General features: G+C 35.8%; 3 protein-coding genes across 7 annotated transcripts; 1 reads left to right on the top strand and 2 right to left on the bottom strand.

The window, feature by feature from the left end:
• Nucleotides 1-3,511: 3,511 nt before the first annotated feature.
• On the bottom strand, nt 3,512-9,326 carry LOC110915713. Its single transcript, XM_022160447.2, has 8 exons — nt 8,792-9,326; nt 7,129-7,332; nt 6,524-7,015; nt 5,777-5,887; nt 5,313-5,501; nt 4,325-4,549; nt 4,123-4,243; nt 3,512-3,876 (listed from the first exon to the last, which is right to left on the bottom strand). The coding sequence occupies exons 1-8, from the start codon at nt 9,215-9,217 to the stop codon at nt 3,749-3,751; spliced, it is 1,896 nt and encodes a 631-aa protein (XP_022016139.1). The 5' UTR covers nt 9,218-9,326; the 3' UTR covers nt 3,512-3,748.
• A 1,167-nt stretch (nt 9,327-10,493) lies between these two features.
• On the top strand, nt 10,494-12,382 carry LOC110917092 (transcription elongation factor 1 homolog). The gene is made up of 6 exons (XM_022161710.2): nt 10,494-10,609; nt 10,707-10,745; nt 11,015-11,143; nt 11,739-11,809; nt 12,030-12,051; nt 12,121-12,382. The coding sequence occupies exons 3-6, from the start codon at nt 11,031-11,033 to the stop codon at nt 12,200-12,202; spliced, it is 288 nt and encodes a 95-aa protein (XP_022017402.1). The 5' UTR covers nt 10,494-10,609; nt 10,707-10,745; nt 11,015-11,030; the 3' UTR covers nt 12,203-12,382.
• Nucleotides 12,383-16,729: 4,347 nt separating this feature from the next.
• Nucleotides 16,730-21,035, bottom strand: LOC110918204 (transcription factor VOZ1). Of its 5 annotated transcripts, XM_022162551.2 has the most exons (6): nt 20,899-21,035; nt 20,140-20,404; nt 19,916-20,062; nt 18,387-18,924; nt 17,133-17,707; nt 16,730-17,006 (listed from the first exon to the last, which is right to left on the bottom strand). In XM_022162551.2, the coding sequence occupies exons 2-5, from the start codon at nt 20,359-20,361 to the stop codon at nt 17,151-17,153; spliced, it is 1,464 nt and encodes a 487-aa protein (XP_022018243.1). In that variant the 5' UTR covers nt 20,362-20,404; nt 20,899-21,035; the 3' UTR covers nt 16,730-17,006; nt 17,133-17,150. The 5 variants fall into 5 exon arrangements, with proteins under 5 accessions (XP_022018243.1, XP_022018241.1, XP_022018244.1 ...); XM_022162549.2 differs by having other exon boundaries at nt 16,730-17,707; XM_022162552.2 differs by having other exon boundaries at nt 16,730-17,707; nt 18,387-18,918.
• Nucleotides 21,036-23,150: the final 2,115 nt, after the last annotated feature.

The raw sequence follows: 23,150 nt of genomic DNA, 5'->3' as shown, positions 1-23,150 counted from the left end.
TAGATGCGTAAAACGCGATGCATAAAAAATACAAAAAATAATTTTTTTCTAAAACGTAATGGTTTAAAAACACAAAAGAAAGTGTTCTTTCTAAAACGCAATGAACAAAAAACAAAAAAGAAAGTGTTTTTTTAAACGCAATGGATTAAAAACACAAAAAAATGATTTTTTTTCTAAAATGCAATGGATTAAAAACACAAAAAAAAAATTGGTTTTTTTTTCTAAAACGCAATGAACTAAAAACACAAAAAGAATGTTTTTTTAAACGTAATGGTCAAACAACACAAAAAAATTGTCTTTTCTAAAATGCAATGGCTCAAAAACACAAAACAAAGTTTTCTTTCTAAAACGCAATTGACTAAAAACACAAAAAAGTGCTTTTTCTAAAACTCAATGGACTAAAAACATAAAAATGTATTTTTTTCTAAAACGCAATTGACTAAAAACAAAAAAATGGGTTTTTTTTTCCCTAAAACGCAATTGACTAAAAACAAAAAGAAAATGTGTTTATTTAAAACACAATGGACTAAAAACACAAAAAAATGTGTCTTTTTATGAAACGTAATGGATTAAAATAATGTTTAAATTAAAACGCAATTGACAAAATACACACAAACAATGTGTTTTATTATTGTTTTATAAAACATAATAGACTAAATATATGTGATTTACCATTGTGTTAAAAAACACAATTGAAAAACGTAATGAATTACACACAATGAACCAACAACCATAAACTCATCAATTGACGTAAAACACAATGACTTGAGTATGTCCAATTTATTGCCTCTTTTTTAAAACACAATAGGAAAAAATGTGTATTTTATCATTATAAAAACTTAAAACGAAATCCCTTAAAAATAAAACACAATTAACATCCATATAGTTGAGCTCTAATAATGAATGCATACATCAAAGATTCAGTGGAACTCTAATATGATGAATGCATACATCACATATCTTGTTTTCCAAGAAAGTGTGATATGAATAGGACAAACACAAGAAACCGAAAGATAAAAATTAAATTAAATTAAATTAAATTCAATAGAGGAGCTTTAATTATGAACGAATAAATTCAACCAAATTGGGGGCTTAACTCTTCTGTCTCAAATGAAAATGAATACGAATACGACATCCTACTAATCTTCGTGTCAAGCAACAGTAATTATTATCATCTGGATATGTATGGAATTTGAGAGACAGAAGTAGACCCAAAACATTAACTACACAATGCGCCACCACCATAACTCCATCCATCAACCTCCGTCGCCGGAAAACACAACGGAAGCTAAGTCGACAGTTGCCACCAAACGATTGTAATTCACTGCTTTCTTGTAAATTAATAAACAAAGCTGAGCTAAAGCTAGATCAAACTACTCACCAACCGAACTCAAGCTTTAGAAATAAAAGCTCGAAACTAGTCGAGCTTCTCAGAAGTTAAACGAGTTGAGCTTAGACAGGCTCTAGGCTCTGGCTTTGCTTCGTTTAGCTCATTTACACCCTTATTGCTCGGGTGGTCCTAAGGTTCTAGAATCTAGATTATTAGTTACTCAATTTCGGTTCGATCCTCAGGTTGGGACATAAGATACCCGAACGACAAAAGTTTGCATCAAGATTTACTTAAAGTAGTGTTCTGCCCCGCCCGCTTTGCGGGGCGGTAAGCAGAATATATCTCAATATAACATGTATTTCTATGTTTCGGTTACTTGAACATACTACTCATAACACAATCTCAATAAAAATTACATCGAGACATAGGTAAAAATACGCTCGTCACAGAGTAACTTTATTAAAGTCCAGGAATAACAGCGTTTGTCCACCAATAGCAAACGGTCACTATTCCCCCGGGTTGGTTTGTCACAGTAGCAAGCAGAAAAGATGAAATACTAAAAGAAATAAAAGTAGAGGGACTAAACATGTACATAACCAAAGTTAAAGCAAAGGCACTAAACACGCATATAAACAAAGCTAATCAATAAAAATAAAGTTTTTTTTTTAAAACAGAAGGGCTAAACACGTATATTAGCAAAGTTGAAGGTTTAAAAGCAAGATACACAAGCCCATGATCAATCACTAAGAGGAATAAAAGTAGAAAGATTAAACATCTACACTACAAAAGTTATAGCATAGGCCTAAACACGTATATAAACAAAGTTAACCAATAAAAAGAAATTTTTTCTTAAAAGCAAAGGGGCTAAACACATATTTTAGCGAAGTTGAAGGTTTGAAAGTAAAATACAAAAAACCACAACCAACGAAGGGGTATCAGTAGTATGACACAATTCACCCTCATCGTAAATGTAAGCATTTAACTAATTAATAAATTTGATTTTCAGTAGGCACTTAAAAAAAACAATTATGTATATTTCACTTTGTTAATCATATTCCACCTACTATTCATTCAACTTTCTCTATTATATTTCACCTACTGTTCATTCAATTTTCTCTATTAATAGATATAAATTAAAAAAAAACAATTATGTATATTTCACTTTGTTAATCATATTCCACCTACTGTTCATTCAACTTTCTCTATTATATTCCACCTACTTTTCATTCAACTTTCTCTGTTAATAGATATAAATTGTTGGATTCGGTTTGCATCAACGTTTAGCAAATTTACCTTTGATTTTGATCTTTTTTGCGGGTCTGGGTTTTTGACAGCCTACCCGAAGAACCGACCCCAAAAGATAAAAATTAACTAAACCTAACAACTAGAAATTTGTGAGAAAAGTGATAAAAAAAAAAGAAGCATGGTTGACGCACGACTTATTGTAGACTTACCGTATAACAACTTTTTAAGAGGTTGTTGCACATCACTTCGACTTGACCTCTAGCCAACAAAAACTTGTAGCCTTTTGTAACAATCTTAAGATGTTTTAAACACATCTCATATAAGACTCAAGATCAAAGATATCAAGAGAACAAGTTAGTGTGTTTATTGTAGTATTTATGTAAACACTTATTATGCAAGTGTTGAGTGGTAATCACTATCAAGATTACGGAGAATATATATTGGCGATCGCTATCATACGTAGATAAGAATCTATAATGGATAATCATAATCCCAATCAAGATTCGGAAGACATAAGTTAGCGATCCGTACCACACTTATAAAGAAGTTAAAGTTGTGATCCAAACTTATCCCTACTACTTAGATAGTAGAATGTACACTCTTGGTTTAATATGAGCTGTTTAACATCCACCGTGATGATTATATCTCGTACTCTCAGCTCTTCGCTCATAGTCTTGTAATCTACACAGTTCTTACAATAAAGAACCCATGCACCCTATTGAGGTTCTTAGACCCACATACGCGGGGTCTATAAGTCTAACAGTGACAACAACGGTGGTGGTATGAATATAGAAGACGAAAGTCTCGTATGCAAACTCACCAATCGGAAGAAAGAGGTGGTGTTAGAACTGGCACAAATAACCATTAGAAAGAAGTAATTGAAGTGACTCCAACGATGGATATTAGCGAACCATAATAAGTAGTAGCGGTACCAAGAAACAAAAGATCACAAATTACGGTTTATGTACGGTTAAACCATTCGAAGTCCCTTTGGCAAATGCCACAATGAGAACCAAAATTATTAAAATCGTCAAAATTGAAGGCTAAACAATGAAAAACATGAAGATTTTGATCTCAATATACATCTAGATTAATAAGTAAAAATAAAAAACAATGTAATCATGTTTATGCAGTTGATTAGCTCCGTAGGTGCATACTATGTTAACTTTTCACCTAAACGTCCTTAGGCACATTAACCGGTCTCAGCAACACAAACTGTGACCCGCTAACTTCCGACATCACCAGCTCTAAAAGGATCACTTCTGTCGGCCGTTTGATTTTCAGAGAGGGTTCAAAGAATCCTGTTCAACATAATTCGAAAGGAAGATAAAGATTTCATGTGCTGAACAAATAGGATTACTTTACGACATACATAAAACCCCTTAATCATATTTAACATATTAATCATTTAGAAAATTTAAAGCAAAAGGAACAAATGTGTTTGGGCCAAACCACCCAACCTGTTTTGACCCACTTTAAAAAATATCGATCGGACCCAAAACCTTTTCAACCCGTTACCCAACCCGCTCGACCCTCATTTTGCTTACCGGGCGAGAGTTTTTTCCTCCCATATAACTCTTCAGTCAAGGGGTTTGATGCCCAATTATTGACAGCAAGAAGACTCGTGGGCTGGAATCCGACTATTTTCCCTTCAGATGATAATACAATCTGAAATTTGAATACAAATATATTAAATTTATGAAAATAACAAATCTGAAATAAAGCATAACGTGAGCAAAGAATGAAAACCTGATAACTTGCAATTTTATGGCCAGATGCTGCTAATAACTCTTGATCGTTGTCATTGGTTGGAATGGAAGCTTGTGAGACGTCATTATCAACGCGAACGAGTCTTCTCATGTAGTCAGGGAGTTGACCCGTGGATACACCACCACCGTTTTCTTTTCTTATTTCTCCACTCCACCCGTACACCGACTGAACTTTTTTGACAATTGAAATGCAGACGTCTTCTAACTATTTACAAAAAAAGTACAATTAGATATGCAGCGAAGAGATCATAAGAAAACTTAAAAGATACTAGAAAACTTTGAGAAAACCACTTTTAAACATAACTTTTATTCTCTTTTTTCTATTCTTTTTATATGTTATTAATCTTTGCCAAAACGAAACAAATTATATTATATATTATATACTATAAATATAAGTTTGGCCCCTCAACTTTGGCATTAACCAAGTTTAGCCCCTCAACTTTAATAATGACATGTTCTGCTCCTAACTTTGACAATGACATGTTTAGCCCCTTAACTAAAACAACTTTAGCCCCTCAACTTTAATATCGACATGTTTAGCCCCTTAACTATATCAAACAACTTTAGCCCCTCAACTTTAATGACATATTTAGCCCCTTACTAAAACATCAAACAACTTTAACTCTCGCGATTTGCTTATTTTTATCTACGTTACAAACCCGCTGCGGAGCGCTGGTGGTAACCCACTAGTTAAAATAAAAAATATAAGCAGTTCATGGGATACTAATATGTAGCTCGTAAACTACATATATGTAACTTCGCAAGCTACATTCGTGAACTAAACATATATTATCATTTTTTTTTACAACAGTAACTCTATACTTAAAAGAAACGGAAAAATTATTAAAAGACTGGTTTGAAGTAATTTTCCCGGTTTTCATGTTTTTAGTGGTTTTCTCATGAACCTAACCCTATGTATATGTTTGTATGTATGGTGATGGTCATATGTGCGTATTTGTGCATAATACCATAGCTGAATCCATGGACCAAAGACGGATTGATTCAGTATGTGACGACTGAGACTGTTGATTTGCTCTGATATGCTTTTGCGTGTTTTGGAAATTGGGAAAATAAGCCCGACCCATTGCACCAATGGCAGCAATGAAGCATCCACTTATGATGATAGTTGATAGCATTTTCACCAAAGAATTACTTTTCTGCAACAAATACGTGACAAACATCACCTTAAATAATCACATATTGTTAAAGAAACAATGAAGGCATAGATAGCATGTTTAAACATTAATTCAAATTACAGAGAACCGTTTGTTGAATATGAACAAAAAAGTTCGAAAGGTTTACTTGTCACACAATGTTTTTGACAATCAGATTCAATGCACAATGAACTGGGATTGTACTGAACTACTGATCAAATTAATATACAAAAAACGCAAATTGACACGTCAATAAAGCTAAAAAGAATTTCTAGTACCTTTTTTATGTGCATGTTAGTAATCTTGGCAGCTGCATTGTATGGCACTTTCTTATTCGGGAGTGTGAATAAATCCTCATAATACATATCCAAAATGTTAGCCAAGCATACCTGAAAACATAATCAACACGAAATTCATCACTATGAAAAACACTAAACGGGTTTTCTGTTATTCAATAAAGAGTGAAATGCTATTTTCGTCCCCTGAGGTTTGGCCAGTTTTGCGACTTTCGTCCAAAGGTTTGTTTTTCCGCACATGGTTCCAAAGGTTTGAAATCTTGCCATTTTCATCCGGCTCGTTAACTCCATCCATTTTTCTCCGTTAAGACAGGGGTATTTTCGTCTTTTTTGTTAACTTAAAGGGCAATTCGGTCTTTTTCAATTTATGTACAAGCATTTAGCATAAAGTACAGGTATTCAAAACCCTTTAGTTAACAAAAAAGATGGAAATACCCTTAACTTTACAAAGAATAATGGATGGAGTTAACGAGCCGGATGAAAAAGGCAAGATTTCAAACCTTCTGGATCCATATGCGGAAAAACAAACCTTTGGACGAAAGTCACAAAACTGGCCAAACCTCAGGGACGAAAATGGCATTTTACTCTTCAATAAATAATTGTACCCATTTGAAAAAAGGGCGATTACAATAGCAAGCACCCAATCCACATATATAAATCACACTTTTCACACGGTACAACTATTTCATACGAGATTTGATTAAATAATTTAAAAGGGAATAATAATACCATTTGAGAGTGGGTAAGAAGAACTTCCCACCTATTTTTATCAAATTCTCTCCACCCTTCAAACTTCAAATCTCGTATTTTCTCACTATCAATTTGCAGTTTATAAGCCGGAACATATTCAGTCACCCAAGCACCAAATTCATGACCACCGATTTTCTCCAACTTAGAAATTGCCGACAACGGCCACCAGTTAAACTTCAACAAGGTTTCCGGAGGCGTATAACTTTCCTTCATGGAATTAAATGTTTCAAGAAGACTTTTAGCATTTTCTACCACTTCATCTTCGAGTACTTTGTATAAGATGACCGAAGAGTCTTTTGATGTAACTTTTTCGGATTTTTTAAATAAACGGAAAATGTTATATGATGATACGCCTAATGAATTATCGAGAAAGTCCTTTTTGGTGCTTTCAAGTGCAGAAACAGATATCACTTCTGCAAGCATGGATATCGTTGTTTCATCTGAGGAACTCAAGGTGAACGAAGCAGGAACCTGCAAATGTGAAAGGTTTTATGTGACTTTCAATAATCAGAATCAGATAATCAGTGTAATTCTAAATTTAGTATGAAACCGATTATTTGTAAGAAAGAAGATTGCATTCTAACCTCTCTTGCATTCACAAGATCGTTCATATCTCTTGTTGTTCCGGGCCTAAACAAAAGAAGTTCAAAATTCCAAAGTTTCCTTAAAGTCACTTGGCGGAATGTCATAGCGAGTATATTCGTAGACGTCGTGCTCGAAAGAACCTCTTTAGTTAAATAGTTTTTGAGCCTTTTTGCTCTCTCTTTGACTTTTCTAGATGGCAAAAACTGTTGAATTAGGTCACAAAAAAGTAACTTAGCTACCATTTCACAATATCAGGATATATATATCTACAAACATGTTCCAACTTACCAACTCATAAACTGATCTTGATAAACAGATTTCAACAAATTATACATTTGAACCTTTTAGTCTCACATAGTTGTCAATATCAGCTATAGCGCTCGCTATAGCGCACTACGTAGCGATGCACCCATATGGCGCAATAAGGTGTTTAGTGACAAATAGCGACTTTTTTGTATTGATTTATTTTTTTGATAAATATAATTAGTGATGCTCATTAGGGTTTTTTGTTTCACGATTGAAAGAAGAGGTGTATTTAGATGAAATATACATGTAATAAAGTGTATTTAGATGAAACATGCATGTAAAATATTTCTTAAATTTTTTTAATGAAATAGCGGGCGCTATTTTGTTTCTATCGCTATGTAACATATAAGTAGCTTGTCGCAATTCGCTATTGACAACTATGTAGTCTCAGATTCCAATAAATAACATTTAAACAAACAAACGTACCCAATAGAATCCCACTTGTAGCAAAAGCTATTGGCAGGGTCTGTGGAGGGTAAGATGAGGGCCAACCTTACCTCGATAGAGACCCTCAAAAGTACAAAAAAATCAATTTTTAACATACAAAGTATAACAAATTCAAATAGTGTGGCTAAGTAAAGTAGTCGAGATATCCACATTTCTTAGGAAATGGCTTAAATAAGCAAAGCACAACCAATCAAAAGTACTAACAATATAAGGTAGGGGAGATTGGGATGGTTCGGGCATGTGAGGGGAGATAGATGTTGGCCGCGGTTAGAACTGTCGAAATTCTCGTAGTAGAGAGGACGAGAAGAGGCAGGGCTTGGTAGACTTGCACCTCTATGAGGACATGATCGGGGATAGGACTTATTGGAGATTTGGAGATGTCCGATTAAGGTTATGGGATGGTTCGAGCATGTGAGGGGAGATTGATGTTGGCCGCGGTTAGAACTGTCGAAATTCTTGTAGTAGAGAGGAGGAGAAGAGGCAGGGCTTGGTAGACTTGCACCTCTATGAGGACATGATCGATTGATCGGGGATAGGACTTATACCTTAATCGATACCTTAATCGGACATCTCCAATAAGTCCTATCCCCGATCATGTCCTCATAGAGGTACAAGTGCAAGCCTACCAAGTCCTGCCTCTCCTCCTCTCTGCTACGAGAATTTCGACAGTTCTAACCGCGGCCAACATCTATCTCCCCTCACATGCCCGAACCATCCCAATCTCCCCTACCTTATCTTGTCTAAAATACATACCAATAAATAACATTCATTGGATTTAAATTAGGGCTTAAAAATGTAAACCAAACATAACATATAAACAATTACTAATTTCAAACAAATTCATAGCAATTCAATTATTTAAAGTATTAAATAACAAATTAACAAACTAACAATAACTAACTAACTAACCAGTCTAGTGGAGATAGTGCTATGCTCATCAGCATGACCTGGAAACACCGTCTCCGCCACCATAACATCCAAACCATGAGCAATATGTTCCTCCGCCGCTTCGCCGCCGTCAGCGGCGGCGGCCGTAAGCGCCTGTTCCAATTCAACATCTCCGATAACCGATAACCTACCTAAATCATTCTCGTAAGTTCTCACACACGGTATAGACTTCACATCTTCACCATCAAGAATATCGAGAATGTATTGCTGTGTCTCCGGCAGCGGCGGCGGCGGCGTGCTAGCGGCGCGTGCGGTGAGGGAGATTGGAGAGTGTTTGAGTTTAGAAGGTGTTATGGGGAAGAATACGAAGGTTTTGGATGTGAGAGTGTTGGATTTTGGAGGGAAAAAGTGGAGTTGAAGAGGATGGGGGTGGTTGAAGGAAGCCATTGAAAGGTTATGGAGGTTGGTTCATTTTAGTAGAAGAATGGCGCATGTTAGTGAGGGTTTTGGGAAAATGGAAAAGATTTGTGGGGAAGATTGGTGAAGTGTCATAAATAGTCCCTGTTGAGTTTGAATTTATAAATGGACCTTCTTTGATGATTATTAACAAAATTACAAACATGTGAATTAAATTCTATTATTATCATATAACTATGTATTAATGTTATTTCTTGAGTCAACAACATCATTTGTGATTAGGGGTGTGAATTCCTATCATGACAGGAAATCAAGCACAATTTTTGCAGGTTTGGATTGAGTATAAGCAAGTTTGGATCAATTCCGGATGAATGTGCGAACCCATTTAATTAAAAAAGTCGGGTTCGTTTCCACTGGCAGGTTCACTAGTTAACCCTTTTAATCCATCTATTTTTTATGTTTTTAATATGCGTTATATGTCGTAAATTTAATTGGTTGGGTATATTAGAGCAACATTTAAAACTTAAAAGAGATGTTGACATAAGATTTAATCATTAAAATGCAATTGTTTAATATATTTAATAATTAAAATGCAATTGTTTAATATACATTTGTATTATTTATTTTTTGTAAAATTGTAAATTTAAATTTAAAGTATTAACACACAAAATATTTACAAAAAAAAAAAAGAAAAAAATCTTGTTAACAAGTCACATTCATATCAACCTATGAATATTCGTGTTGAGTTCGCGTTCATGTGTCTGACAAATTTTCAGGTTTGGATCATGTTTGGTTCCTAACAAGTTTTCAGGCTCGTGTCAGCTTGGACCCATTTTGCGATACATGATTGAAATGGAGACCAACCATCCCATTAATGATGATCTCAATAAAAACTCAAAGCTAGAAGATTCAAGAACATAAGGCATGTGATTGTTGCACTATATAGCAGTTAATAAATATGTCAACATCAGACTTGTTCTTTCACAAACATTTAAGACACAATCAAGCAAAGATTAGATTAAGTGTACAGAAACTAACAAACAATTGATGCAGAGCTACTTTATCAAAACCTAAATTTTTATCAATTTATTTGAAACTTTTATAAAGTAATAATGTTTTATTAACTAGAGATTCTAAACATTCCAATAAAGTAACTGATTGTTTTGTTAACTTGAGATTCTAAACATTTCAAATTGGGTTAGGGTTATGTGTATAATCGTTAACGATAAGTAGTATGCATCTAAATTATTTTGTTAGAGGGACTACATATACACATTTACAATAAAACAAGTACCATTTTCGTAAATATCATATACTTTAACCGACATGTTCATATATTTCCCAATCCGTCACTCCGAAATCATAACTTTGGCGTTTCTAGGGCTAAATCATTCGTCTCGTAACCCTAATACATTCGATCAGGTACAAAATTCGCTCGATTTTGCTCGATTAATTCGATTCCTCATATACATCTGTGGTTGAATTATCTTTTTCATCATTGTTATGTTTGTTTTTGCAGATTTTAAGCTACGTTGCGTTCGTTTCGTTGATCTGCCCGGTAATTTCGATTGTTCATAATCTGTTACAATGAATTTGCTTCAAATCTCGTTATTTTGTCGTAAATTGATGCTAAATTTTCATTCAACATTTGTAGAATCAGAGAAATATGAATATATGATGTTAGGTATAGCATTAGGGTTTGATATACATGTATAAAAAGTGTATGATATAGTCACATTCAAGAAGTTGATGAATTTTTTTTAACTGTATGTTTTTATTAAATGGTTGCAATTTTTTTTTGTTTGGTGATGATGGTTTTGGTTTCAGGGAAGAAGTTTGCACAATGGGAAAGAGGAAGTCGAGAGCAAAGCCGCCACCTAAGAAGCGGATGGATAAACTCGACACGGTGTTTAGTTGCCCCTTTTGCAACCATGGAACCAGCGTTGAATGCCGTATGTAAGTGTTTATTTAGAGTTAAATGTCCCATGTGGTTTGGGGCATTTTGCCAGTTTAGTCCAAAGGTTTCAAGGTTTCACTGTTGCCATTTTAGTGGTTAACTTCATTTTTTCTGTTAACGAGAAGGGCATACATATAAAATGACCGAAATGCCCTTCTCGTTAACAGAAAAAATGGATGAAGTTAACCCAGTGGACTAAAATGGCAATGGTGAAACCTTTTTGGACCCACATGCGAAAATGGAACCTTTGGACTAAACTGGCAAAATGGCTCAGCCACAGGGACTAAAATGGCATTCAACTCGTTTATTTATTATCTGGTTTATTTTGGGTTCTGGCGTGTTGGTTAGGTCATAGGTGATGATTAATGATTAGTCGAGACTAATGTGGTGGTTTGAAAGTGATCATCTGGTTTTAAATATTAGAATTAAGATATCAGTTGCATAAAACAAATTTTAGCAGATTGTGTCTTTTTTGAAATAGTAATGATTAAATTATCAGTTGTATGAATCTTTAAATATCAAAACACTTCTTGATGTGGATGTGAGCCATACCTTGAATGAATAAGCTTATATTTGGTGTTTCTGTGATTTCAGTGATATGAAGAACTTGATTGGTGAGGCGTCTTGCAGAATTTGCCAGGAGAACTTCAGCACTACTGTCACAGGTATTACTTCTGTGTTTGCTGTTATTGGTAAATCAATAAAGTTAAAAGAAATCCTGATTTGGTACATGAAGAATGAGGTTGTGAAATAACAAATATTAATTTATATTCAGTTTTCTTACTTGTTAGAATCAGAATAGCGAAAACCTGTGACCCGTTACATGTTTTTTTAATTAAAACCATCCGTTAGTAACTAGTTTTTCTTTCATTCTGTTACCTGCAGCTTTGACAGAGCCAATAGACATGTAAGTTCAACACTCTTCACCCTCTTTGTCTTTGTCTCACACTCATGGTGGATTGTTAAAAATGTACAGATATAGTGAGTGGATTGATGAATGTGAACGTGTTAACAACGTTGATGATGATGGGGTCCCTGTTGAAGATGATATTGATTAGAAACCAAGTATGAATGTTTAGAGAAATCTGCTTATGCACTATGATTTCGTATTTCATGAACCTGAGACCTAATCACTACTTGTAGGTCGAACTTAGATTGGGAACCTGTTGATGGCCTAATCGTATAAATATTAAAAAATAAACAAGTTTGTAAATATTTAGTCGTATTATCTTGAACTATGAGCATGTTTATGTAGAATTGGCCATGATGCACAAAATGGTACCTTAAGTCGGGAGGGTTTGATTGTTGTATGATGTGCGTATAGCGTCAGCTTGTAGTTCCGCTTGTTTCGCACGAGTAAGATCGTCTAATTTCTCTAGAATGCGCCGATAATATCCGATCACCCCCATCAACCAAATGTTGTAGACGTGGTGGAAGTTATCTCTCGTTTGTTGTCGACATATTGAACACTATAAACATATCTAAAACAGTTTTAGGAAAACGCGATAAGAAGTTATTAATATTTTTGTAAATCAAGTATGATTTGCATAACACAATGGCCTTAGAGATATGAACTTAAAACGTTACCGGGAGGTTTATACGAATCTCTTTCGTAGCTGCAACTTGCCATGCCAGGTAGAGATTTCGCGTTTCATTTTATTTGAGGCTATCTGTGGCTGAAAATAAGGCAGTCGCCAAGCAATAACAATAATCATGAATCATCTTTAATCATCATAATAAACCATATGCTTGGTAAACACATGGCCTACAAAACGTAAAACTAAATATGAAGGCATCTGGCTAGATAATAAGGCAATAATGAATCCACCAAACAAATACGCGTGGCATACTAAAACGACACCAAGCAGCATGTGCGCGTCAGGCCCAAAGCCCAAACGCGATACTAGATCAAACAAACAATTATGTATACGGTGCAATAGCCTATTGCATAAAAGAACACAATTGCATAACGTACAAACAAAGCAAGCCCACAATGGTTGATAATTGATATTATATAAGTATATAGCATAACAACTCAAATGTAAAGTGCATATTTGTTATAAAAAACAATAATTTATATAATATCAATTATCGACCATCGATGGCTACAAGTGACCATAGTGTCACGTCCGACACAAATTCAACTCAGAATACCCGGATTCTAGAACACTCCGGGCTAATCTAGTCACTTCAAGAGTTGTCCGAAAAACTCCGAAACAACCCTTAAAGTTCTAGCCAACTTGAGGACATGGAAAAACCTAGTTCTAGCCGAAGGGCCTAGAAAATCCTGGAAAGTGCTAGTCAAAACAACCCTAAAAGACTCTAGAAATCAGCAAACTATGGCATAAATATCATGATATTTAGTTGGAGTTATCTAGTAGATGTTTGTAAAGAGTGTTTTAGATTTAGAACACTCTAGAGAGGCACCCAACTACTATAAATAGAGGATTTGGGGTCTCATTTGAGACATCCCTTAGCACTTGTAAACAACAAAGTCTCTTGTAAACTTTCTTTGCGATACAAAATCTTTTACTTGTATACTTGTGTTTCAAGCATTACAAGCACTTTACTTGCGATCTAACACTCCCATTAAAGACTTCTGCTACTAAAACCCAACGACACTAAGTCGACATGGCTTACTTAGACGGTGATCTAAAGTCGTACACGAGTCGAGAAAGTAACTCCGTGACAATAGGCTCAGATTAAAATAGGTGTGGTTGCTTGTTGATCCGTTTTGAACTCCTCCAGGAATCTCCAAATTGATCTTTTAGGATACCAAAGTCAATAAGGAAAAGACTACTCTAGTTATTTCATTGCCACATGTTTCATTTACTCGCTCCAAATCTTCTGGTGGTATGAGGAGGAAGGCCACTGATGTGGTTTGAAAAACAATTTACCTTTTATGTCCTTATCTTTGTGGTGGTGATGGTTCTTGAACAATTTTATTTTTGTGTTTGAAAAATGTTTGATATCTGGAATGGAGTGATCCTGATTTTAGGACAAAGTTCTAGCCATCTTTAACCATTTGCTTTAGGAAAATTATTAGGTGCTTCTAATGGATGGATCCCAATTTGGGATGAAATCGGAAAAACACCATTTTTGATTAATATAACAGTAGTTCATGGCTTATTCTTTGTTTGCCTTATGCATTCTATTTAAAAAAAAAAGTTTATAATATCCCGACAGGATATTATATCCTCCGGGAATCCTTAGCAAAAAATGGGCTTTCAAATATTTGATAAGTTTGTTTAACCTACTTTTTTTAAAAGTATATTTTGAACAATTAGGCAAACATAAGAGCAAAAAATTATGCTATTTAGTAACATCACCATGATTAAAAAATCAGTCTAAGATAAGAGTGCATTTAAAAAAAAAAAAAGAGAGTATTGAGAGTAAATAAACACACTAGGTGATAGACATAATTCAAATTGAAAGCGGATTTAAATATCCCTAACAGGATATTAAAACATTGGAAATCCTTAGAAAGCATAAGGTTTTGAAAAATACTTTATTCTTAACGATTTATAATTTTTTTCACAAAATCAATTAGATGAAAAATGTTATAAGGTTTCACTATGAACTTAGAAAGTAGAGCGTTAGAAAAAAGGAAGTAAAATAGATAAACATACCAGATGATCATAGACAACCCATGTTTGAATGAACTTAATAATCACCTAGATCATCCCCTAAAGGATAATGTGAGAGGAATACTTCTTGGAATATATACTCTTTGGGATACCCAAGGATGTCCCAATGTTAAGAATTCTCCGAGAAGTGCTTGGGCTATGCCAAATTCAGAAAAATATGTGGGCCATGCCAAAAATAATTGGGCTACACCAAAATCTTAAGTTTAACATGTCAATGTTAAATGCTTGGGTCATGCCGTTTTTTTAGAATATTTCTTGGGTCAAGCCCGTTTGTAGAACATGTCAACGTTATCTCCTTGTCATTAATTGGTAGGTCCAACATATAGCCTCCAATGACAAAATTATTAGCCATTTTTACATGAAGTGGTCGCACCACCTTCAACTATACTTGGATATTGTGTGTCCAAGCGGAGTGTTTAAACTCAACTCTTAAAAAATGTGAAAACCTTTAAACCTTATAAGAGATTTAGAATACCTTAAACTTAGAGAGGGGGTCAATCCTCAAATCTTTAGTCAATATCCTCTGGAGTATACATGTAAAATACTCAAACCTTGGTGAAAGTGGGTGTTAACTAGGCTAACACCCCTGCAATGCTCAAGTGAGTAATGATATTAAAAAAATAAATTTTATATTATTTAGCTACGCTACTGTTACCTCACATACCTCAAGTTACAATTTAAAATTATTTATAATTATAGTATAATTATTATATATATCAATTCATAAAAGGGGTTTTCGCCAGTGAAGATTTTAGGTTTTACATATGAGCACGTAAGTTCCTAACTTCATGATAGTGCACAATCAACAAAGAGAAATGGGAGTTCCATCCAAGGAAGAAAAAGAGACCATCAAAGATCTGCTTCAACCAAGATCCTCGTATCTTTCATCCAACCTTCAAAACCCTACATCTACATCTGAACACCCTTTGTTACCGTTGACGCCATCTGAGATCACGGGGAACCCTAGCGCCGTCGTCGGAGTTGTGGTGTTACCCTCAGAAAAGCCACCACCGATGTGTTGAACTGCAAGAAAACCACCGTCGTCACTACTCGCGTCGCCGGAAAACCGAACTCTCCGCCATAGCAGCTCAGATCGTCGATTATGAGCAGCACACCCTCAACCGTCGTTGCCGGATGACCCGAGCACTACCACCACCATTGTTAGCAGGCTGCAACACCGGAGCCACCGTCGCATGAGCGGGCCATTGGTGGCCGCCGGAATCCCCACTCTCACTCTCTCACATACATATCTCTCTTTGTGTAGATTAAAATTGTGTATGAGTGCAAATAGAATAATACTGTGAACAAATTTCACATTGCAGCCTGTAGTTTTGTGTTTTCCTTTGATAAGGTAGACATGCCTCAAAGGCCAAGATGCTAACCAAACCTTTGTTAATTTTTATCTCTACAAATTAAAAAAAGTACAGTTACAACAACTTGTATTGGTGTTACAGCAACTTGTTGTATTGGTAGTGCATGAACTAATTTCATTGCTAATTTTCAAGAAGTCAATTTTAAGCATTCTTGAAGTAGAATGTTTTACTTGACCATACCATTTTTTTTTATTTGCTGATAGACAGTAATCTCTAGGAGATAATGAAATAAATTAACTGGAGTATTACTGGTAATAACGCTTTGATCAGTTAATGAACAACATTGGTGCCGACAACATAGACAAATCAAGCCATTTTCAAAGGACATCTGGGTGAAGGGACGAATCAGGGCTTTAATCCCGGGTTCAAACCTGGCGGGGTCGATGGTTTACAGATTGCATCTGGTTCCCGCGCATCAAGGGGGCACGGTCTCATGACGGTCGAGGAGTCGACCTTGGACATAGCCCTGAGCAGGGTGAGTTTACACGTGAGGTTCTTTGCCGTTAAAAAAAAAAAAAGAAAATATTCACATATCTTACTTAAGCAAAACATGTTTTGCTAGAAAACAAAAACCAACATATGACCTCAGGAGTCAGAAATTCATATATACCCAACTGACCACAAGTTACATAATGTTTTTAGTTGATTTACCACCAAATCAAAGTCTTATAACTTGAGGCAACCATATACCTTAAATATGGCAACAACCGACACGATACTAACGTTGTTTACCATCATAAGAGAACCCGGTCCAAAAAAACAAAGTAAGCAACACCACCAGCAAGCAACTGTCTTCACTTTTCATATAATACCACCTTCCAACAGTTAGAATCGTGCTCCGCCTAAAAATCAAGCACTATTAACGCACTCACGTTTGACTTTGACTTTGACTACATAAACAATATATGAGGCTACTTGAGCTTTGCAATTCGCCCCTAATAAGATAAACACGACTTCATAGTTCATACCTCTCGAAACTCTTACCATCAGGTCATGTAGTAGCCGCCAACGTCATCAATAAGATAGTTAAACGAATCAAGACCGTCATTTGGTGGGCTTGGGTTCGAACCAGGATAGATGGTTGAACCGGGACTATTGTCTTTCAAACTGGCTTTTCCCCGAACTTTAACTGACTTTTTATTGTTATTTTTGTTGTTTTCCAATTGAAACTCGGCAGTAAGTCTTCCCATTTGCTTTTGAAGGTCCGCAACGGAATCGTTTGCAATCTTTCCTTTCGGGGTTTTCTTACCGTCAACGAGCTTGAGTTCGAGTCTATACAACGCACAAGGATCGGATTTGCTGATTTCATACTCGTAAAGGTGCCATTCGAGGAACTTCATGGGTTGAGGGTCCATGTAATAGGATCTTTTTAGCCACCCGGATTCGTTCATGAGCTGTTTTCGTGATTCGTGCCAGCCACGCCCGTTGTAGTCCGGGAGTGATCTCTGTTTTCGGTTACCACTCTCGAATGCCCTTCGCGGTTTATCGAAAAATAACCACTCGCGTAGTGTTTCGCCATCGAAAACCGAGAGATCGAAAAGCTCTGAAAATAAAATTACCAACAAAGGGTAAGAACACGTAAGGGATGCAACATAGGATGAAATTCGCATGATGATGTAGTATTGGAATAAAATTTAAGAGTAAAATGACATTTTTGTCCCTGAGGTTTGGCCTGTTTTGTGACTTTCATCCAAAGGTTTGTATTTCCGTATCTGGAGCCAAAAGGTTTGAAATCTTGCCATTTTCATCCGGCTCATTAACTCCATCTATTTTTCTCCGTTAAGTCGATGGTATTTCTGTCTTTTTTGCTAACTTGGAGGACAATTCGGTCTTTTTCACTTTATGTAAAAAGACCAAATATCCCTGAAAAAGACCGAATTGCCCTTTAAGTTAGCAAAAAAGACAGAAATACCACTGACTTAACAGAGAAAAATGGATGAAGTTAACGAGCCGGATGAAAATGGCAAGATTTCATACCTTTTGGATCCAAATGCGCAAAAGCAAACCTTTGAACGAAAGTCGCAAAACTGGCCAAACCTCAGAGACGAAAATGGCATTTTACTCTAAATTTAAACACACTAATTATTTAAAAAATTAAGAAAAGAAAAAGGAAAGTGTTTGCGCCTTGCGGGTCGTCCCAAACCCAACTCGGCCCATCTTGACCCGGACAAAAACCGACCCATCACCCGACCCGACCATCTAAACAAAAGAAGCAAACTAACCAGGCGCATTCCACGGGGATTTAGTAGTAGCGGCCCCCTCACATTCCGGAACACCGACATCTTTCCCCTGTGATTTGGCACTAAGAGCAGCAAAAAGCAAAGAATCCTTCAACTCGATACCTTTAGGTCGTAATACCGGTGTCATCCCAAACTGACCTTCATTTTGAGCAGTTGCAGCATGCAAGCCACTGCAATAGTCAGGGAACCACCCTTGAACGGGCCTATCGGAGCACCACCCTTGTGCGGGCCTGGGACAATCCCAAAGAGCGCATTTTGGGCCCAAGAAAGCAAAAGGTGGTGGGCTTATTGTGGGATAATACCCTGGCATTTGCGGAGGTAGATCGTTTTCTTGACCCATGCCGTCTAACCCGCCACTAAAAAATATGGGGTCGAAATCTAGAGGTAGATCGTATGAGAAATTGTCCAGTTGATTTGCGATGGTGTCCATATTGTTGTTGTTGTTAACCCCTGAAGGAGAGCCTTTGTGTTTTTGAAAACTTTGTTCCTGTGGCGTTTGGGTAACAGCAAAATCCTGCAACTACATGTTACGCTTTCATTAGTAACCATTCATCGTATGTAAAACTAATACTTGATTTTCAAAATACCACTAAAAGTTCGCTTCAAAACAAAAATCAAAATACGAAAAGCTATATGCAAGGAAAGAGCGCTGCCGCTTTTCGTACGCGAGGCGTAATTTATTTATATAAATTTTTACATGTCTCATATGTTTTTAGCATCACCTACCCAAAATTTAGCTATAAATAAGCTTTATATATGTTTTAATGTATGGCTTGGGTTCATTTCAGAACTCTAAATAACTACAGAACTTTCAGAACTCCTAATAAACAATCATTTTATATAAAAGATTTTGTATTTAGGATCTTTTTATCATCTATTATATGTATTTCTTTGATTACATACATGTTAAAAGTAGTTTACATATGTTTAATTGCCAAAATTATATATATGTGTCATAACTAATTACATATATGTAAACAAAACTAGTTTACATATGTGTAATTATAAAATTACATTTAAAAAATGATAAAATTACTCTTAACATGTATGTAGTCATAAAAATACACATAATAAATGATAAAATTATCATAAACATAAAAAAATATAAATAAAAAGATTGTTTATTAGGAGTTCTGCGAGTTCTGTAAATACTTATGGTTCTGAAATGATGTTGACCCTTAATGTATAACATCTATGTACATAAAAAGCCATATGTGATGTACGGCATCCTGATGCACAAAACCTTCCCCGTACGAACGGTGTGCCTCAAAACTGTGTCTCATGCCGCTTTTCTGTGCACTTTTTGCGCCTCAAGTGCGCTTTTTGTACACAGTGTGCCTCATCAAGTCAGAAGCGCAAGCCTACGTCTCACGCCTAGGCGCGCTTTTTAAAACCAAGATCGCAAACGACGCGATAACTCAATCTAACAAAGCATAAGGTAACAAACTCCCATATACACCATACAGAAACATCTCTAAAGTAACAAAGACCAGTACAACACGAACACTCACCTCATGAAAAGCTGCATTTTCACCAGATTTATGCCCATCGGGATCAGGTTTCGGGGCAGCTAATCCACTAGTCGCATCATCATCTTCATCATTGCATAGCTGCAAAAGCCTACTTATATCCGGAGAAGAAAGCTCCACACTTGCACCCTGCATATACAAAAAAAAACATCAATACTCAACATTACAAAACCTTGTTTGAATCTTTGATCATGTGATTAACCAACCTGCTGCAAAGAAGAAGCGGGCGACGGTTGATTAAGTTCATTCTTCCATTCTTTAAGCATCTGATAAACCTGTTCTTCAACGACGGCCACATCGATCCCACGGCTCTCCTTGCGCGCGCACTGCAGATCAGTAAACATGACTTGCAGATCCTCCACGCGGCTCTTAGCCCTATCTTTGAATATCTGGTGGGACCCAGACTTGCATCTTGTACCTTTCCCCATTCAATATAACAGACACTAACCCTTCACTTTCTTCAACAATCGCCTGTCGCAAAACACAAACCCTAATCATAATCCCTAAAAAGATGCACATAATTAACACACAGAAGCATAACAAAACCGAACACGACACAAACAATAAACAGATGCAACAAAACAAATCTTTTAATTGAATACCACAAAAATACAAACAGAAGAGGATTAAAGATGCATATTACAGGTTATATATATGAAGAATTTGATCAGCAATATAACAAACCCTAACCCTTCAGTTTCCCCACAAATCAACAACACAAACCCTAAATTTTGCAAAACCAAAAACCCTAATCACAAACCCTATGGATCAATAAAACGGCACCGTATTAACTTTGAAATCAAAATCCCCAAAAAGATTCAGATAATCAGTTAACCCACATAAAGATAACGAGATTGAAGGTGATCGGAGGCCCTAAATAGATGCAAGATCAAATCTTTTGATGGAATTGAAGAAGAATGTTAAGAAAAGAATGATTAAAGATGGATAATTGATGGAAAGATTACCTAAAAGAGGGAGGGAGCGAGAGTGGAGAGTATGTATGATCTGGTGGTGTAGGGTATTGGTATGGAATTGAGGGCAGGAAATCAAAGCAAAGATTTGGTTTTAGGCTTCAAGAAAGTGCGCATTATACGGACGCGGCAAAATACTAAGAGAAAAAAAAAATACTAATTGACATATTTAATCATAGTCAACCTTTTATTTTATTTTATTTTATTTTATTTTTCAGGCAAAAAGATCATCCACACCCGCAATCACAGACAACGGTAGTGACCCTGCCATCAACAATTCCAGATAAAATCACCGCCCAAAGACCCATTGTGATAAAATTCTTGGTCCACGCATGACATTTACACAAATGGTCTTTGTTATCAGAGTCGTTTCAACGTTATTGGAGGCGCTAAGTAAACTACAAAGCTAGGGCCTTATATATGTCCTAATTTCGCTCAATCCGCAATCAATTTCACATTGTTTACTCAAAAGACACCAACGAGGGTTGATGTGTTGCGTACGTGGACAGTGCGGACTCCTAGTGTAAAATCATAAATATTGGGCTTAGAAACGTTGTTTAAATTGCAAAAAAAGAAGTCTAATATATGAAAACAAATAAAATTGAAGGCCCTTATTTTTTGGTGGCCCGAGGCCTTAGCCTAGGTTGATAAGCCTTACGGGTCGGCCCTGCCTATTATTATTTATGATTTATTTACATATATGGTACAGATGGTTATCAAAGATGGTTATCAAAGGATAAAACAATCATTTAACCCAAGCTTAACAGAAATTTTAACGTGAGTTAGCAAAAAAAAAAAAAAAAAGGAAAGGAAAGGAAAAAAAACAACCACCACCACCTTAGTACCTAAAGGTGTATTTTGGGTACAGACAATCTTTGTAATTAACTAACAAAATAATTTTAGTTTTTTTTTCTTTTCGAGGTTTAAGCCCTTCGTGTACGTTTAAACTTTCTTACTAGGACCCCACCCTCTCCATGGAGTCATGGAGGCAACTTCAAGGAAGTTGTTTAATGTACCGGTTCAACCAATAACTTGGTTTCCAGTTTAATGCAAACTAAGGTGAATTTGTCCGCGCGAGGCGGCGGGAATTCGGTCAGTTTGGTTTGATTTGTTACAGTATTGTTATGGTACCGATACTCGGTTAAAATTCATGATATGTCCACAAGAATGTGTTTTACAGTGAAAATCATAAAAAAACGAATACTGGTGCCGGTTTCAAAAACAACTATAGCAATACCGATGTCAGTGTCAGTTTTGTTGGCGAGATTTTTTTAAAACAAAGTGTGTATTCTACTTTATAAAAAAATATTGGACGCGAGATATCGGATGAAAATAAAACTAAATAAAAACAAATCGGCTAAAAGCGTATATTATTGTAAGTATATATTGATACCAGTTCCGATAATACTAATATCGGTATCGACGTGGTTCGGTCCAGTTTCGTTCGTCATGGAACCACTATGACACCAGCACTTAATATAGCCCACGATACCAAAGAGACTATATTTCAAACACAACAGCGTTTTTAATAAAATTATATAGAAATGTCGAGAAAACAATCAAGCACAACTTCGTTTAGTTTTTTGCAAGTGAAGAACGCGAGTAATCCGAGAAAAATCAAATTATTGAAAAGTTAAATGGTTAAAAGCGTACGATATATATAGTACAGGATAAAAAATAATTATTATAATAATTAGTTATAATAATATACTGATAATTTTTTTTGAACGACAAATTTGGATCACTGACGGCCCACTGGAGTATCATCCTGCCACCAACGGAACCACCCGATCATATGCAGCTCCACTAGACATAATACCTATAAATCAATTCAGAAAGAAACTCAATAAATATGAAAAGAAAAAAAAACCCTAATTACTGCTTTGAAACCGACACCCTCATATCCATTCCTTGTTAGACCGCCCGTAATGGGGCCTTTTTTTTTAAAAAAAAAAATTCGCAAAAAACGCCGGAAAACGCCCGGCCTCCGCCCCCGAGGGCGTTATTGAGCGATATTCGGGAAAAAAGGTCACCGGCGTTTTTTGAAAAACGCCTAAATTTTGCTTTGGGGGACGAGTTGAATGTTGGGCAACGGTAACTTTGTTTATGTATCATGTCATATGTCATGTGTCATGTGATGTTATTATAAATATCTTAACAGTAAAATAATATAAAAACTGTAAATAAAACAAGCGAAAAACATATAACTAATATTTTTTAGTTTTATATATACATCTATAGCCATG

Source organism: Helianthus annuus, chromosome 16 (assembly GCF_002127325.2).
Source record: "Helianthus annuus cultivar XRQ/B chromosome 16, HanXRQr2.0-SUNRISE, whole genome shotgun sequence".
NCBI classification, from domain to species: domain Eukaryota; kingdom Viridiplantae; phylum Streptophyta; class Magnoliopsida; order Asterales; family Asteraceae; genus Helianthus; species Helianthus annuus.
This window is presented reverse-complemented; position numbering and strand designations above follow the sequence as displayed.

Excerpts from the sequence above, each read along its gene's own strand:
- LOC110915713 (XM_022160447.2), bottom strand. The coding sequence starts at position 9,217 with ATGGCTTCCTTCAACCACCCCCATCCTCTTCAACTCCACTTTTTCCCT. Across the intron at positions 7,333-8,791 it reads GCACTATCTCCACTAGACTG|TTTTTGCCATCTAGAAAAGT; the intron begins GTTAGTTAGTTA and ends CTAATTCAACAG. Across the intron at positions 4,550-5,312 it reads GGTCCATGGATTCAGCTATG|TTAGAAGACGTCTGCATTTC; the intron begins GTATTATGCACA and ends TTTTGTAAATAG.
- LOC110917092 (XM_022161710.2), top strand. The coding sequence starts at position 11,031 with ATGGGAAAGAGGAAGTCGAGAGCAAAGCCGCCACCTAAGAAGCGGATG. Across the intron at positions 11,144-11,738 it reads ACCAGCGTTGAATGCCGTAT|TGATATGAAGAACTTGATTG; the intron begins GTAAGTGTTTAT and ends CTGTGATTTCAG. Across the intron at positions 12,052-12,120 it reads TTGACAGAGCCAATAGACAT|ATATAGTGAGTGGATTGATG; the intron begins GTAAGTTCAACA and ends AAAAATGTACAG.
- LOC110918204 (XM_022162549.2), bottom strand. The coding sequence starts at position 20,361 with ATGGGGAAAGGTACAAGATGCAAGTCTGGGTCCCACCAGATATTCAAA. Across the intron at positions 20,063-20,139 it reads CCGCTTCTTCTTTGCAGCAG|GGTGCAAGTGTGGAGCTTTC; the intron begins GTTGGTTAATCA and ends TTGTATATGCAG. Across the intron at positions 17,708-18,386 it reads ATCCCCGTGGAATGCGCCTG|AGCTTTTCGATCTCTCGGTT; the intron begins GTTAGTTTGCTT and ends TTTTATTTTCAG.